The sequence below is a fragment of the Sitophilus oryzae genome, unplaced genomic scaffold, assembly GCF_002938485.1.
Source record: "Sitophilus oryzae breed Bouriz unplaced genomic scaffold, Soryzae_2.0 scaffold_1639_pilon_pilon, whole genome shotgun sequence".
NCBI lineage: Eukaryota > Metazoa > Arthropoda > Insecta > Coleoptera > Curculionidae > Sitophilus > Sitophilus oryzae.
The window spans coordinates 1,274,758-1,292,609 of NW_022146324.1; the positions used below are offsets into that span (position 1 = coordinate 1,274,758).

Sequence of the window (17,852 nt, forward strand, 5' to 3'; positions counted from 1 at the left end):
AGTGATGTTTCTCAATGTTGTACATTCTTGGTATGTCATCCACTGGTAGTTAATTTTGGAGTGGAATTTTCCTTCTGAGGGTGTTCCAAGCTCATGAGCTGACAATTCTCCCAGTACTGCTTCCGTCAATGTATATTTATATTTTTACTTTTTTTTGTATTTTATACATTTTTACTTTTTGTAAACATCAATGTGTAGATATTTTTTGTGGCAAAAAAACCCAGACATTTCCCAAGAAATGCATCCGAAAAGCTATAGGCTTGGTGCATTCTCCGCCGGTGCTGCTACCGCCGGAGAACTCGTAAATAACGAACACATACAAATACATGGGTTTAAATAGCTAGTAAACGAAAAAATTAGTATACTCTGTTTTTTTTCTCAGGTAAGATTTCGACAGACGATGACAAAAGAAAAGCAGATGATGTCCCATACCAATCCATTTTTTTACTAAAAAAAGTTTCTAATAATTTTTAAGTTAACTATGGATGGGTTTAAATATAAATTCGTCTTGCGTGGTCACTTGTTGTTTTTAACCAGTTTTATTGGTTTATTTCAAAAATGACAGATCGTATTTCAATTTTATTGGTTTGACGGAACGATGAACGACAAACGGACGCCGATACGTATGAACTCGCCTTTAGATTTTTGACGTTTGTCAAAGTCTTGCCAAATTATAGGTTATAATTTTGTGACAACTTTTGTCAAATACTCTGCGTTTTGGAAGATGATGCATTTTGATTCGTGTTATTACGTGTGTTTTGTGTCTTTTGAAGTCAAGTGGAGGAAAAATCGAGTGAAAATTAACTGTAGAACCCAGAGCACAGTTTATGGTTAATACTCGCTGCCCTGGCAGAAAGTCTTATACAGATACACCAATAAAGTTACTGTCAATAAAGTTCGTATACCATCTCGTCGTTGATAAGTGCATCTCGAATAAGTAGAAGGACCATACTAAACACATACTAAAAACTGGAGTAGCTGTAAAATATCGACATCACACGATAGGTAAATAATGGATTTTAGTACTGCAGAAAAATAATGTCAAAAGGTACTGGTTTAAAAAAAATTAAGATTAAAGTTAATTAATCAACCTGTGATGGATAAAAATTGGTAAGTGTTTTTCTTAATAAAGTAGTTTGTTTTATTTTGTTGTTTTATTTATTCCTGCGGAATATTACAAATTTGTATTTGTACATAAGTTATATTGATAAATATAATCATAAATGCGGGAAGTTTCATAAAGCTTGAAAGTAAGAAATAGTTCTTTTTTATATTTTTTGGTATGTGGTGTCTTGTTTTTGTTTGCTTTGTATTAACACAGACCGTTTTTATTAAATAAAATAACTCGAGTACATTTTTTCAGTTTTATACAGTTTTTATCACAATATTTTGAAGTTACTTGTCAGTCAAATTTTAAATACATATATATTAATTTCCTGCTATGCGTTCCAGTTGTACTAACTTATTTCTTTTTAAAATAAAATAAACTACTTTGAAATTAAAATGACAGACACATCTATCACTGTCAATGATCTTCTCGTTGGACAGACTATATATCATTATTTTAAAAGTGTAATTTGTGGAAATTCTAAACAAAAAAATAAAAAGGTAAATATTTTGATATCTTCCGAAGGTCTAACTCGCATTATAATTTATTATTCCAGTTAAAAAAAAATTAGATGAGGGTTCAACTACGGTAGCGAGAATAGTTTTATCACCGGTTTTGCTAGTGGGGCATAATTGGAGCTATTTCGGCTATAACAAAATTTTTTAAAGGTACATAATTATAATTTTAAGATGTTCATAAAACATTTAATCAGTAGTTGATTAAAAACATATGCTATTAATATTGCAAATTATATTTCATCCTCCCATAGTATATGTCTATTTAATTTTTTGATTATGTAACGAGCACTTTGTTTGCTCACTTGTTTCGTCGAACTGCTTGAATCCATTTTTGCAGTTGATCAAATCGGTGTAAGAAATTATGAAGCTATAAAATGTTGTTTCGGGAGAGTTGCGGCGTGAACTATTTATTGATATTTTCTGATTTCTGCCATAGAGTGCGCTGCGGTTTAAATCAACTGAAATGCACCAAGTCTATAAACATTATTTAATAAATAAATTATTACTACTTATTATTAATTAGATTATTTAGAATTAGACAGAAACCGTTCTTTACTTATTAAATTACTTACTATAGTCTATAAAATGAATAACTTTGAATTTTGACCGTTATTTTTTACCAACATGACAAATATAAAATCCCTCTATCAAAAAAGTTACTGATATTCTTTAAATTGAGTGCCTGAACGAATCAGGTAGGTAACTCTTTTTACTTTCGTGAAATAGAAAAGGAAAATAATAAAACAAGTGACAGTTCTTCCTCTTGTTGCAAAAATCAACAAGAAATGTCATAATTGACAAAAGTAAAATGTCATCAGCTTTTGACATTTCTAAATATTAGACCAATGCCGTCTCTAATAGAACAGCCACGGAGCAAGATTTATGACGTCACGCTAGTTAGATACTACGGATTAATAAATATGTTGTAGAATACATGGAAAACATAATTATTCCTCGTATTTTTGGTTTGTATTTTAAAAATGATATAGTTTACATGAAATATACATAATGCACAGTTAATAAATACAATATAATATATACCTATTTATTGTAATAAATACTTTGGCAAATAAACTATGAACCATACAAATGTTTTACAATATACAAATAATGAATAGGTAGTACATAAGATAATGGGTAAAATGTAAAGTATATTTTAAATTTTGGGGTTTGAAAATCGATCTAATTTAACAAAAAACATTCAATATCTACTAATAGTGATGTATTATTATTTGCATTCACAAAATTTATTTATATATTATAATGTTTACTGCAATTAATAAACTAATATAAACTTGTCAAAAGATGACCACATGTTTTTTTTAAATTATTATTCTTAACACAAAAACTATCTACATTGACTATGGAGTACGATTTCAGCCATATTGTAAAATATTAGTTTATCTGCTGCATTTGTATTGTATCATAGTTTATATATAAATATTTATTACTATATATATATATATATATATATATATATATATATATATATATATATATATATATATATATATATATATATATATATATATATATATATATATATATATATATTGTATTTATTAACTGTATATTATGTATATTTCATGTAAACTATATCAAGGAATAATTATGTTTTCCATGTATTCTACAACATATTTATTAATCCGTAGTATTTAACTAGCGTGACGTCATAAATCTCGCTCTGAGGCTGTTCTATTAGAGACGGCATTGCATCAGCATTGCCGCAAGTTGCTAACCTAATAAAATTAACACTAGAAAAGCCCGCGGGAACTGTCAAATTCAAAGTTATTCGTTTTACAGACTATACTCATATTCTAGAAAGAATACCAAACCGAGTTTATGGTTTAAATTGAAATAAAATATTTGAATATTTTTGTTAAATTTTCACTGCTTTGTGCGGATTTATAATATTTAATTTTTAATAAACAATTAGAAATTATGTTTTTATACGACACCCTAATTGTTGCTAAATATAGCAACATTATATTTTTTTATTGTTCTTAGTAATCTGATATTGTAAATTAAAGGTTATAATTGAGTGTAGAATAAAAATCAAACCTGATAAAAAGTTAAAAATTATAAATATATACAGGGTGAATCTTAAATAAGTGCAATTATTTTTAGAGGTGATAAATATATTTCGACGCCAGGAACACGTCAATGATTTTTTTTCACAAAAAGAAGATGTTGAAAATCGTGCATTTTCATTTAAATTTTCCTGTATTTTTAGAAAACTTATTAGAACTGCCTGTTCACCGCAATTTTTCCAAGTTATAATTTCTTAATCTCTGATATTACGACAGTTACGGCACTAAAAGGGATGCGAAATAAAAAAAAATCTGGTGGCTCTATAATTTTTTTGAAAACCAATCAATTTTTTTTAATTTTCAAACTTGAATAACTCGGCTATTTTGGATATATTTAAAAAACACCCTGACTGACCTGAAAATATTTGGACTTGTTATATAAGACTTACCCTGTGTTATGTATTCATTTTTTTACAACAATTTGGGGAACAATATGTTTGTTGGAGAACAATCTTATAGTCCTTTTTCTTTTAATAAATCTAATAAATTAAAAATTTACTGAAATTTTATTAATTTAAATGGAATGCATATATTAAAAAATAGTATATTTAACAAATTCTTAATAGTATACCGGGTGCGTCTCAAAAGTGGCTCACCCCTATAACTTCTTTATATTTTCAGTTAAAAAAAAACAAGATTTGGTATGTTAGTATATGACATAAATTAGGATTGATTGACGTATTCAATTGTTTTCGCTCACTTCCTGTTTCACCGGAAATGACTATAACTTTTGATTTTTAAATGGTACCCTGGATATTTTTTTACTTTATTAGATAGAAAATAACACTGTGAATAGAATGACATATCATATGTCAACTTTTGACATTATCGCATATGGTTTATTTGAAATTATAACTTGCGGTTCGTAACGAAAATTTGACTCGAAATAACTCGTACTCGTAAAAAAATGCTTTTTCCAAATATACTAATGAGCAAGCCTTGTTCAATTTGAAAAAATTAAGATATGATTAAAAATACGATTTGAGAATTTTCTAACTGGCCAGGACAAGACACTAAAAACATTAGACGATCCAATCTATTTTTCCAAGGCTCCAAGATTGAAATTTAAAATACAATTTTTTATTAAGCGAAAATGTCAAAAGTTGACATGATATGTCATTCTATTCAGAATGTAATTTTCTATCGACTAAAGCAAAAAAATACCAAGGGTGCCATTTAAAAATCAAAAGTTGTAGTAATTTCCGGTGAAAGAGGAAGCGACCAAAAACAATTGAATATGTCAATCAATCCTGATTTATGTCATATACTAACGTACGAAGTCTCGTTATTTTATCTAAAAAAATAAGAAAGTTATAGGGGTGAGCCACTTTTGAGACGAACCCGGTATACACATTTAATTTATTTTAAATTGCCGGTGTATAATAATAATCATATGTTGGAAGACAAAGATAGAACTATTGAAAGTCACGAAAGTCGATGACCAACAGCAAGTATACAGAATTACCAGTCTCTTACACGAACTTGGTCAAGGTTTTAAAACGGTTCAGGTGTTTTGACCAAAACTTCAAGTAAACATTACGAAATATTTCTTAATAACTGCAATAAAGACACATTCTTAATTCCTGATATTATTTAGTAAATACAGTTAAAACACACCTTATTAATAAAACTTATTTTTGAGAACCAGAAAACAAAAAAAAACAGACGTTAGATTAGATACATAAATTTATCTTAAAGATATAAGTGTCAATTTATATCAATATCGAAAATATATGATTTATTAATGTAAAGTGTATAGTTTGTGAGTGAACATGAGTGCTGTAGTTAAAACACTTCAAGGAGCTGTACAGGGAAATTCTGGTACTGACCATGATGGGAATACTTTTTACAAATTTCTGGGAATACCATACGCCAAACCACCTGTAGGAGATCTTCGTTTTAGGGTAAAGTAGTCATTTTTGTTTAAGACATCAATTCTTATTACTTTATATTATGAAATTTTCGTATTATTTTACTTCGAATAAATTAACAATAATTACCATTTTTAATACTTTACTTTAATACCAGTTTTAATACCATTTTTAAGAATCAAAATACCAGTGTTTTTCAATAGTGGCCCACTCCTATAATTTCTTTATTTTTTCAGATAAAAAACGAGATTTGGTATGCTAGTATATGACATAAATCGGGATAGATTGACGTATTTGATTATTTTCGGCCAATTTCTGTTTCTTAAAAAATGTATGATATTCTGAATAGAACGATATATGATATGTCAACTTTTGACTTTTCAATTAAAAAAAATGTATTTTAGATTTCAATCTAGAGTACCATGACTGTGATAAAACAATTAATGATGACACGTAACGTCTTTGGAAAAATAAATTTGATCATCTTATGTTTTTCGTGTCTTTTCCTGGCTGGTTAAAAGATGCCCAAGTCGTATTTTAATCATAACTCTATTTTTTCAAATGGAACGAGGGTGGCTCATTCGCATATTTGAAAAAATAATTTTTTTAGAATAATTTAATTTCGAGTCAAATTGTCATTATATTTATTGTCGTGGCACTCTAGATCGAAATTTAAAATACCATTTTTTAAGAGGAACTGTCAAAGGTTGACTATATTGTCATTCAATTCAGAATATTATTTTCTATATAAAGTAAAAAAAATACCGACGGTACCATTTAAAAATCAAAAGTTGTAGTTATTTCCGGTGAAACAGAAACTTACTGAAAATAACTGAAATCGCCAATTCCAATTCTGATTTATATTCTATACCGGGTGCGTCTCAAAATTGGCTCACCCCTATAACTTTTTATTTTTTCAAATAAAAAATTGAGATTTGGTATTTTAGTATATAACATAAATTAGGATTGATTGACGTATTTAATTCTTTTTGGTCACTTCCTGTTTCACCGGAAATTACTACAACTTTTGATTTTTCAATGACACCCTCCATATTTTTTTACTGTATTCTATAGAAAATAACATTCTGAATAGAATGACATATCATCATGTGAACTTTGACATTTTCTGTTCGGCATTTAACCGCCATTACTGTTCGCCATTTTTATTAATTTTTAATCAAGGAGCCTTGGAAAAATAAATGTGATCGTCTAATGCTTTTACTGCCTTATCCTGGCCGGTTAAAAGATGCCCAAATCGTATTTTTAATCACATATTATTTTTTTCAAATGGAACGAGGGTGGCTCACTAGCATATTTGAAAAAAAACATTTTTTTTTACGAATAATTTGTTACCACCCACTTGGTACTGTACAGGGTGTCCCATTTTGGTTGAAATCATACGCTATCTCCGTTATTCGTGAAGATAGAAGGGTGCGGTTTGCACAAACCTGTGCCAATTTTTTGTCAAACGGAAGATGCTGTCAACAAAATTTTCATAGCCCTCTTCGTTTCTGAGCTACAGGGTCTTTTCGAAAATTTTGCAATTTGAGACAGCCCCCGCATCTCCGTTATTATGGACGATATCGAGAAGGTGAAAACTGATTCTTGTAGAACTTTTTACGTAGAATACAGTGGCGTAGTCTGTTTTTCTACAAAAACAATATTTTTGAAACTATGAACGAAAGTTATGTTTTTTCAAATGGAACACCCTGTATATTTATAAATCATATGATCCGCTTTGCTATGACCTTCTCAAAAATATATATCACTCGATATTTATTTTAACTATTTACTGCAATATTTAAAATATATCCTTTTCTTATTAGTAGGCCGTGATAAATAACAAAATATCAAAAATGGCATTTACTAAAATAGTCATACACCTATTAAAATTTTATTTGGAATTGATATATTTTACTGTTGAACCGGTACCACTGAATCTCTGAATATATTTTTCTTTTTTTTATAAGGGGATGGGTTTGCAAATATCTAAAAGCATATCGTTATTAGCTTGCATTATTAAAGCATTTTCCAAGTGTTCGACATTGTATTAGTTGCCACAATATATTTCATATTTCAAAAATCCCCAAAATCAGAAATCGAGAACGGACGTATTCGGGAATCAGGGAGGCCATCATATGGGTCCATTGGTTCCAATTCATTGATTTGAGAAATAATAATTTAACAAAATTCTAATATTTCCGTTGTAAGTTAAGTTGTTAGAGCCCCATCTTGTTGAAAGTATATTTAACGTAAATTAGCTAAAGGAATATTTAAAAGTTCCGATACTATAGCTTCTAAGATTTAAAAGCAGTAGAGAGTTAAGTTTTTCTAATATATAAAGAATTTATTATATTATTGACTCTCAAAATAAAAGAAGAGACAGATAGCAGCATACTTTTAATAATTCTTTAGTTTCTTTTATTATCAATCATGGCCTACTAATAAACGCGATCTTTTAATATATTTTTTTTAAATATTGCAGTAAATAGTGAAAATAAATATAGAGTGATATATAGTTTTGAGAAGCTTATGGTAAGCCAGATCATATAATTTATAAATTTACAAGGTATTCCATTTAAGAAAACATAACTTTAGTTGATATCTTAAAAAATATTCTTTTTGCAGAATAACAGACTACGCCACTGTATTCTACGTAAAAAGTTCTACAATAAACAGTTTTCACCGTCTCGATACTTTTAACAGTAACAGAGATACAAGGGGTGTCCCAAACAGGAAAATTTTCAAAAAGACCCTGTAGCTCAGAAATGAAGAGAGCTATGAAAATTTTGTTTACGGCATCTTCCGTGTGACAAAAAAGTGGCACAGGTTTGTGCAAACCGCACTCTTCTATCTTCACGAATAACGGAGATACCGTATGATTTCAACTAAAATGGGACACATTGTACGTCTGTCCGTTCTGTCTCACGGATACCCCGTCTGTCCTTAAAATCTACTTGTTTTGGTTCTATAAAAATCGATACTTTTTATGACTTTATGATGACAATACCTTGTCTAAAGAAATACCACGCGATACAAGTACCATATTGAATCAGATTGGTTTAACATCGACATTACTATTTCTGAACAAGATATCGAAAGTGTGAAGGAAGAAGGGCCTATTAGTGCTTATTTAGAAGGATATTGCTGTTATATTGTTTTAAAGGAAATTAAATGCGATACATGTAAGAATAATTTAACATTTTCAGACAACACTGATATTGGACAAAATTCACTTATAAAATACCTTACAAAAGGCAATCTTGGGTTTCCAAATGATATAGTTTTATTTGAATATATAATTTTTAACAAAGTTTTGCAAAGCCATGAGGAGTTTCTCAAAATTCACAATAAAAAAATATTTTTATGAAAAATATCTTTGGATTACATTAAAAGTAATAACACCATTATTAAAAGTTCCGCAATGTACTATTTATAATGCTCAGTTATTGTAAAAATTGTCAAAAATTCTATTAGAAATACACGTCTGAAAAACTACTGTAGTAAAAAAATGATGACTTGGAAAAGGAAATAAAAGAAACTTAGACACATTTACAGCATAAATAAATACAATGACGATGGATGTGAGATGGGATATCAATCTGATGTTTTTTAAATTTTATGTTTAATTATTATTTATTAAAAATTCGGTACAATTAAAGTTTATATCCATTATATACGTATAAAGTGTATCAAATGCAATCAAAGTTTAGGCCTCCAGTTGATGACGTCACGAATAAGCTGTCCAGCCTTGTTATTACGGTGGTTACGCTCCTACACGCAAGGGATGCAAAAATATTTGATCCGTCGCGATGTTTACCTCTCCTTAATATCTGTGCGTTAGTGGACTACCGCGGAGAAATATCTGATATGTGGCGATTCTTGCAAATTCTAACCTGATGAAAGATCAGATATGCGCTATGTCGTAATGCGACCGGATCGGCGGATACGGAATGTCATATACGGACTGCGGGACCGATCGCTTAAAAATCCCTTACCTCTATTGTCAGATGTAACAAAATCATTGGTGGGCAACTTAAGGCATGTTGGCGTTTGCCTGGTTTTGTATTGCTGTTCAGTTTTAATTTAAAAATAGATGCAATTTTTCTTAAATTAGTTAAAATCGGTTTGTTCAAAATTATTCAAATTTGACATGTGTATTCAGCATAAGCAAACCTTTATAAAACCTATTTTTGATCTGCTTTAGAATCTAAACGTGCTTTAGAATCAACTGTGGAGCCAATATATGGAAAGTTCAAAATTTGCATACGATTTCCTAATTTTACAAGACCATGATGCACTACCTAATGTATTTATTTATATATAATTAAAAATACAATTTACTTTGAAATATTATTTAACTAATCTAATAATAAAATTAATAATAGTATACTTTAACTATGTTGCTGTTTCGTTCATATATTTACAAATCTTTTACAGTTATACCTACATTATCTTATAAATGTTATAATTTAAATTTTATAATATAGACACTTTAAGTATTATATCAGCCACAGTTTTTTTGTATTTTTTTTAAACCTTTGATCATACGAGGAGATAAGTAGCAAGATTATAAGGATCAAATTGAATCACAAATGATAAATTCTGTTATCTTAAAAAATATTATTGATTACGGCATTAATGACATAATTGCTACATGTTGTTGGATAACTGTGTAGAGGAATTAGAAGTAAACAACTTAATCTTCTAATTTTATTAAGATTGTTAAGGTATCGGGTAGACTGGGAATATCCCATTAATCAATAAAATGCAATTTATTTGCTAAGAATTATAAATATTCTCGAATTGTTGATTAGAACGTCGGTTTCAAAATGTTTGTTTTAGGCTAACATTAGTTAAACCGAAATTTAAAAAAATGTATAAAATATCAAAAAACATATTTTATCATGAAAGTATTTTCCAAGCCATAGATTAATCTTAAGTAAACATTGTCACGCATTTCCTAGGTTAGTTAAGAGGGTATTTTCTCACATTTTATTATTAAAAATATTAAATTTAAATAATAATATAATTAAATAAACTTATATCCAAGATGTAAATTATCAGCTATGAAGCATTAATATTTAAGAAAAACAACAATAAATTCACAAAAATTAATGGATGTAGTACAAAACTAGACTATGCTACCTATACAGGGTGGTCCAAACTGTATTTTAACAGCATATTCTGCAGATATAAATAAGTAAAACAGTTCGTATAAATGGATGTCCTAAAACTATTAGTTTTGGAGATGCAGGGTGTAGAATTTTCATTTTTGTTTCGATTTTTTCCAAGTGACGTCAATATTTGGATGAAAATTGGTGTCTGGGAATTTTTTGACAAGAGAAATTTGATTTTGATGTCAATATGACTCTTATTTGTAGAGGCCGCCATGCCACCTACATATTTTTAACTGGTTTGAAGAGTAATAACTTTTCGTCCGTACCTGTATAAAACTACTAAATAAAAAAAATAAACAATTACCACGTTATTTACGTAAAAAAGTTATCTTGATGAAAACCGCTACGAGTAATGGTTCTTGAGATATTTGGAACCGAAATTATCAATACCATTGACATACCATCATTATTGGCATGGATTAAACGAAATAGTTATTAGATTGAAATCATAAATTTTAAATGTTTTTGTGCCAAAAGTTCAACAGAAACTGTTTTATCATCATTTTTGCGAAGAAAGATTTATTATTAATTTAAAAAAATAAAAAGTTCCCAGACTTTATCATTTCAGTCAAAAAACTATCTAGTCTAGTCATCATGTTTATTTTTTTTTTGTCAATAAAGACATATATTGACTATTTTCATTCTAAATATCGTGAGAACGATTGTTCGTAACGATTTTTATCAAGATATATCTTTTACGTAAAAAATCACTGAAATGTGTATTCTTTCACTGAGTGGTTTTACAAAGGTACGGACGAAAAGTTATTACTCTTCAAAACAATTAAAACACATTTAGGTGGCGCCCCCTACAAATAGGAGTTATACTGACATCAAAATCAAATTTCTCTTGTCAAAAAACTCTGAAACGCCAATTTTCATCCAAATATTCACGTTACTTCAGAAATTATTTGGAAAAAATAGAAATAAAAGTGAAATTTCTACACCCTGTATCTCCCAAACTAAGGATTGAAGACGTACATTTATAAGTACACTTAAACCTTACCGTTTTTGAAATATTTTCAATTTTGTGAAATTGCAGTAAAAATTTTAAGGCTTCATTTCTCCATGAGTATCAAAGTTTTTAATACTAAATATTTACTGAAGTTTATTTATTGATCAGTTATTGTGTTGCAATAATAAAAATTATACTACCTTATACAGAGTGTCTAAAATTTTATTTTAAATAATTACTAGCTTTAAACGGCAATAACTTGTTTAATTTAAATGGAACACCCTGTATGTTTTACGAGAATCAGATGCACAATTTAATTGTCTATCAGATTGTATTATGTCATTTTTTACCTATAGCTTCAAGTTTCCGTAGAAAATGCATTTTCTTTTAATTTTAAATTCTTTTATCAATATACCCATGGAATACTGACATTTTAGATTAATTTTAAAGATGTACCAAATTTTTAAAGAGTATAGATACTAATATTGTCGATATAGTTTGTTTATTTCATTAAAAAATAAAAAAAAACTGTTTAAATATTTGTTAAAGATGACCAATTAATATGATTCCAGTATTCAGATTACATTAATTGACTGTTTGCGTTGATTAATAATAATTGCTCCAAAAACTAAGAAACTGAATTTTTTATGTGTATTAGACAGTATGGTAAAAAGTAACACCTTAAAAATGATATTTCATTTTTTGACAAATGCTTATTTGTAACAACAGAGACATTCATTTTTATAACTTATTATTATATTGATTTCTGATTCAAATCCACATTTATTTATAATAATTTATTCACGAACATAATTAAGTATGTAACTAATTAGTATTTGGGCGGAAAAAATGGTGGTATATTTAATTAATGGTATACTCTTTTATAAAGATTTAAATAGTTTGGTTTGGTTATCATTTTGTTAAAAACGATAATATTACTAACCTGTACATTTTGTACATTTGTTGTTTTAAAAACAATCTAAAATGTCAATATTCCATGGGTATATTGATAAATGAGGTCTAAATTATAAGAAAATGCATTTTCTACGAAAACTTAAAGAGATAGGTAAAAAGTGGTATAATACAATTTGATAGACAATTAAATTATGCATCTGATTCTCCTAAAGTATACAGGTCGTTCCATTTAAATTAAACAAGTTATTGCCGTTTAAAGCTAGTAATTATTTAAAATAAAATTTTAGACACTCTGTATAAGGTAGTATTATTTTTATTATTGCATCACAATAACTGATCAATAAATAAACTTCAGTAAATATTTAGTATTTAAAACTTTGATACCCTTGGAGAAATGAAGCCTTAACATTTTTATTGCAATTTCACAAAATTGAAAATATTTCAAAAACGGTAAGGTTTAAGTGTAATAAACCTTAATAAAATTTACCTTTATTTCAATCGTAGAATCTAAAAATAGAATAATATACAGGGTGTTCCGGGGTGTTCCATTTAAAAAAATACAACTATAGTATTTTTACTTATTTGGGACACTCTGTATCTTGTAAAATTATTTCTAAATTGTAGCTCTAATAGTCCTTCAACGAACCCAAAACTTAAAATTTGTAAAAATCTAATCGTTTAGCTACAATACTCCGTGTCGTATGTGGTGAACAACCCGGTATAAGTTAATATATAAGAATAATATTTAATATAGAGGATCACCTTGTATATTAAATATTATTTACTACCGTTGTATGAAAAACGTCTAAAAAGCACTAAAAGCGATCAACTCAGTAACCATTAATTCGAAGTTGGCCAAAGAATGCCTAGGGAAGCTGAACAAATTAGGCAAAGTCCTAGTAAAAATTCAACAAACAGTCTATATTACAAATGCCGAGGTTTACAAAAGAATAAGTAGAGAAAGAGTAATATATAAGCAATATGATAAGAGCAATATAATAAATAATATAAAAGCAATATAATAAAAGTAAGAAAAACATTGTATTTAGCGCATATACTGAGCAACGAAAAATATCTAAACTCTTACTCAAGACCCAACCTTTTAACATAGCCTGGTATGCCCGAGGGTGATATCTCTCCTAGGTCTGATACGTCTAGCATGGTTTTGCCAAACACCTCAAACCATCCTCTGTAGGTGTGATCTCAGCCGGCAGTGGCCCGTGTATACTGCAGTGAGCGTACACGCTCCATTCCTGCCTGCCTTTAAGAGTTCTCCTGTTCTGCGTTTGGACACTCCTGCAAGGATTTTCTTGGCATGTTCCATTGCGGAACTGTTATTCCAGCCCCAAAAAGTCGCACCCCTAAGTCGTATTATGATTACAAGGGTATTTTCTCAAAATAGATGAAAGTTTCTACTATTTTTCTCTATGTGTTTCCTTTTAACTTCTTTCTTATACGCTACTTTTCCTCTGCATGTATAATTGATAATTCTGAATTTATATATTTTATTCTTTTTTCAGGACCCTCAACCGCCAGAATCATGGATTGGTGTTCGTGATGCTACAAAAGAAGGCAGCAGTTGTTACAACACTAGCTTTGTTACCTATCAAGTTGAGGGATCAGAAGATTGTTTATATCTAAACGTTTTTACAAGAAATGTAAGTAAATTATTTTTTACTGTATAAAAGGTTATACATATTAATAAGAAGTAGATATAGTAAAAGTCACAAATATATTTTTTAAATTTAAAATTATATGTATAGATAAAAATAAACTATAGATCATACCAAATAAACTTTTAGTCACGTGATTAAGCTCGATCGGCACACCGTTGTCCACTTTTACATATTTTCTTTTAATCAAACACTGAAGAAAATATTGTTCATAATATTAATGAACATTGATTATTAACTGTTGTTTCATTGGGACAATGATTTTTTTCATTAATATAATGATTTGTTAATCATAGATCGATGTTCGATTTATTAATACTATGAATCTAATTTCATTAATATAATGAAAATCTGGTTATTAAATTAATGTAAGATTTTCATTAATATAATGAACGCGTTCATTGTCCCAATGAACGTGTTCTTTATTTTAGTGCTGAAACTTTAATAAACACATATTCATTATATTAATGTACTAAATCATTGATTAATGAGTTGTACATTGTGACAATGAACAATGTTATTAATACAACGAACACACTACATTATATTAATGTATGCGGTTATTAATATCATGAATAAAATATTAGGGCTTAAATGTCCGCCATGTTGAAATCGAAGAGAATAGTAATGTTATTATTAATTTTAGGGTAAATTATAATAAGAAAATTAATTTACCAGTCGATATCCTGAGGGATTTCTATAAAAATACCATTTCTTCATTATACAGAGAAGACCAGGCTACTAGTAACATAGCAAGTTGCCGGACGAATTTACGTTTGCCCAATTTGCGTTCGTACTCGAGATTCACTGCCGGCTAGTCGGCTAGTCAGGCAGTACGCAGTTGCAGTTGTGCTTGGACGGGTCGGTCGTGACAGACTAGGAATACGACGCGAGGAGTGCCGAGTATTTATTATTTTCATTTTAAGTGTTTACCTTCACTTAAGGTAACATTTAAAATAAAAATACTTAAATCTTTATTATTTGAGTGTGTTTACAAGCCAAAACTAAAAATAAATAACTCCCTAAACCCAAAAAAAAGCTAAAATATTACTCTAAATAAAAAGTTATAACAAGTGTTGAAAAAGACCACCTTCTTGTGCTAGACAGAAGCGTAGGCGGTCGTAAAATCCCCGTCTGACATTGGCTAACATATTAGGGCTAATAGTTTGGAAAGCCTCTCGTATTTTTACTTGAAGCTCATCCAGATTATTAGCCCTATTATGACCATACACTTTGGGTTTTACATAACCCCACAAAAAGAAATCATTGGGAGAAAGATCTGGTAATCTAGCGGGCCATAAAATAGTTCCATATCTACTAATTAAACGGTTAAACACTTGCTTTAACTCCTGTTCTTCATTAATCAACACATCAGGCTTCTTGTGTTTTTGTGGGGACACGCACCCATGTGTTTCAAAATTATTAATAACTCTTGATATAGTAGGTAAAGATAGAATTGCCCTGTTCACAAAAGTTTGTGGAAAAATTATTTGTATATCCCGATAAGACCTATTTTGGAAATACCATTTTACAATTTGAATTTTCTCACAAACTTCGTAAACATCCATTATTTTACTTAAAAAATAAATTTTACACGAGAACTGTCGCGAGAATCTATGTATTCGTTTTGGCTATTAAAACACGAATAAATACAAATTATGAAACATTCTTATCACATATCTACCTATTTTTATTTTATCGCATTTTTTCGCCTGTTTTTTATCCGGCGGACGGGTATACGCTAATTCGTCCGGTTCTGCCTATGTTACTACTACGGTGGTCCGGTCTGTATTAGCTGTATCCTTAGACTTGATAACGTCTAGACGAATTTGCAACAGGCTTTCCAAGTCGCATCAAGTGGGTCCGATGTTAAATTGTCGAATTTGAGGGCTTGAAGGCAGGTCTCAACATCTTCCGGTTCTAAAAGACGTATATCAAAATAATTAAAATGCCAAATATTAAAAGAACATTCGAATTTACCATAATCACTTCCATGCCTCGACTTGTTACTATGTTTTTCTTCTTTTTCTTTTTTATCTTCTGAAACATATTTGGAAACCGCTGTTTTAATTAATACCCACGGCAGAGATCTCCCACAGCGGAATTTGATTTGACAACACAACAAATTAACTACAATACGATAGGACTTTTATTTAAAATATTTAAAATATTGAAGAGAACACTTACTGCTGTAATGAAACTAAAGCCTCACTGCATAACTCAACCACACAGACGTTATTAAAGTTCGAAAGTAACCGATCAACATGGCGGACATTTAAGCCCTAATATTTTATTCATGATATTAATAACCGCATACATTAATATAATGTAGTGTGTTCGTTGTATTAATAACATTGTTCATTGTCACAATGTACAACTCATTAATCAATGATTTAGTACATTAATATAATGAATATGTGTTTATTAAAGTTTCAGCACTAAAATAAAGAACGCGTTCATTGGGACAATGAACGCGTTCATTATATTAATGAAAATCTTACATTAATTTAATAACCAGATTTTCATTATATTAATGTACTAAATCATTGATTAATGAGTTGTACATTGTGACAATGAACAATGTTATTAATACAACGAACACACTACATTATATTAATGTATGCGGTTATTAATATCATGAATAAAATATTAGGGCTTTAATGTCCGCCATGTTGATCGGTTACTTTCGAACTTTAATAACGTCTGTGTGGTTGAGTTATGCAGTGAGGCTTTAGTTTCATTACAGCAGTAAGTGTTCTCTTCAATATTTTAAATATTTTAAATAAAAGTCCTATCGTATTGTAGTTAATTTGTTGTGTTGTCAAATCAAATTCCGCTGTGGGAGATCTCTGCCGTGGGTATTAATTAAAACAGCGGTTTCCAAATATGTTTCAGAAGATAAAAAAGAAAAAGAAGAAAAACATAGTAACAAGTCGAGGCATGGAAGTGATTATGGTAAATTCGAATGTTCTTTTAATATTTGGCATTTTAATTATTTTGATATACGTCTTTTAGAACCGGAAGATGTTGAGACCTGCCTTCAAGCCCTCAAATTCGACAATTTAACATCGGACCCACTTGATGCGACTTGGAAAGCCTGTTGCAAATTCGTCTAGACGTTATCAAGTCTAAGGATACAGCTAATACAGACCGGACCACCGTAGTAGTAACATAGGCAGAACCGGACGAATTAGCGTATACCCGTCCGCCGGATAAAAAACAGGCGAAAAAATGCGATAAAATAAAAATAGGTAGATATGTGATAAGAATGTTTCATAATTTGTATTTATTCGTGTTTTAATAGCCAAAACGAATACATAGATTCTCGCGACAGTTCTCGTGTAAAATTTATTTTTTAAGTAAAATAATGGATGTTTACGAAGTTTGTGAGAAAATTCAAATTGTAAAATGGTATTTCCAAAATAGGTCTTATCGGGATATACAAATAATTTTTCCACAAACTTTTGTGAACAGGGCAATTCTATCTTTACCTACTATATCAAGAGTTATTAATAATTTTGAAACACATGGGTGCGTGTCCCCAC

At 29.4% G+C, this 17,852-nt stretch overlaps 2 protein-coding genes across 2 annotated transcripts in view; one reads left to right on the forward strand and one right to left on the reverse strand.

Annotated features, from left to right (window-relative positions):
- Positions 1 to 17,852, reverse strand: part of LOC115880582 (ras-related protein Rap-1) — a 501,592-nt gene that overhangs the window by 306,424 nt on the left and 177,316 nt on the right. The gene's annotated exons all lie outside the window — the stretch shown is intronic.
- Positions 5,217 to 17,852, forward strand: part of LOC115880580 (esterase B1-like) — a 33,421-nt gene continuing 20,785 nt past the window's right edge. The window contains exons 1-2 of the mRNA XM_030897841.1: positions 5,217 to 5,620; positions 14,155 to 14,292. Of these exons, the coding sequence (XP_030753701.1) occupies positions 5,489 to 5,620; positions 14,155 to 14,292 (270 nt within the window). The 5' untranslated portion in view covers positions 5,217 to 5,488. The remainder of the gene's footprint in view (positions 5,621 to 14,154; positions 14,293 to 17,852) is intronic.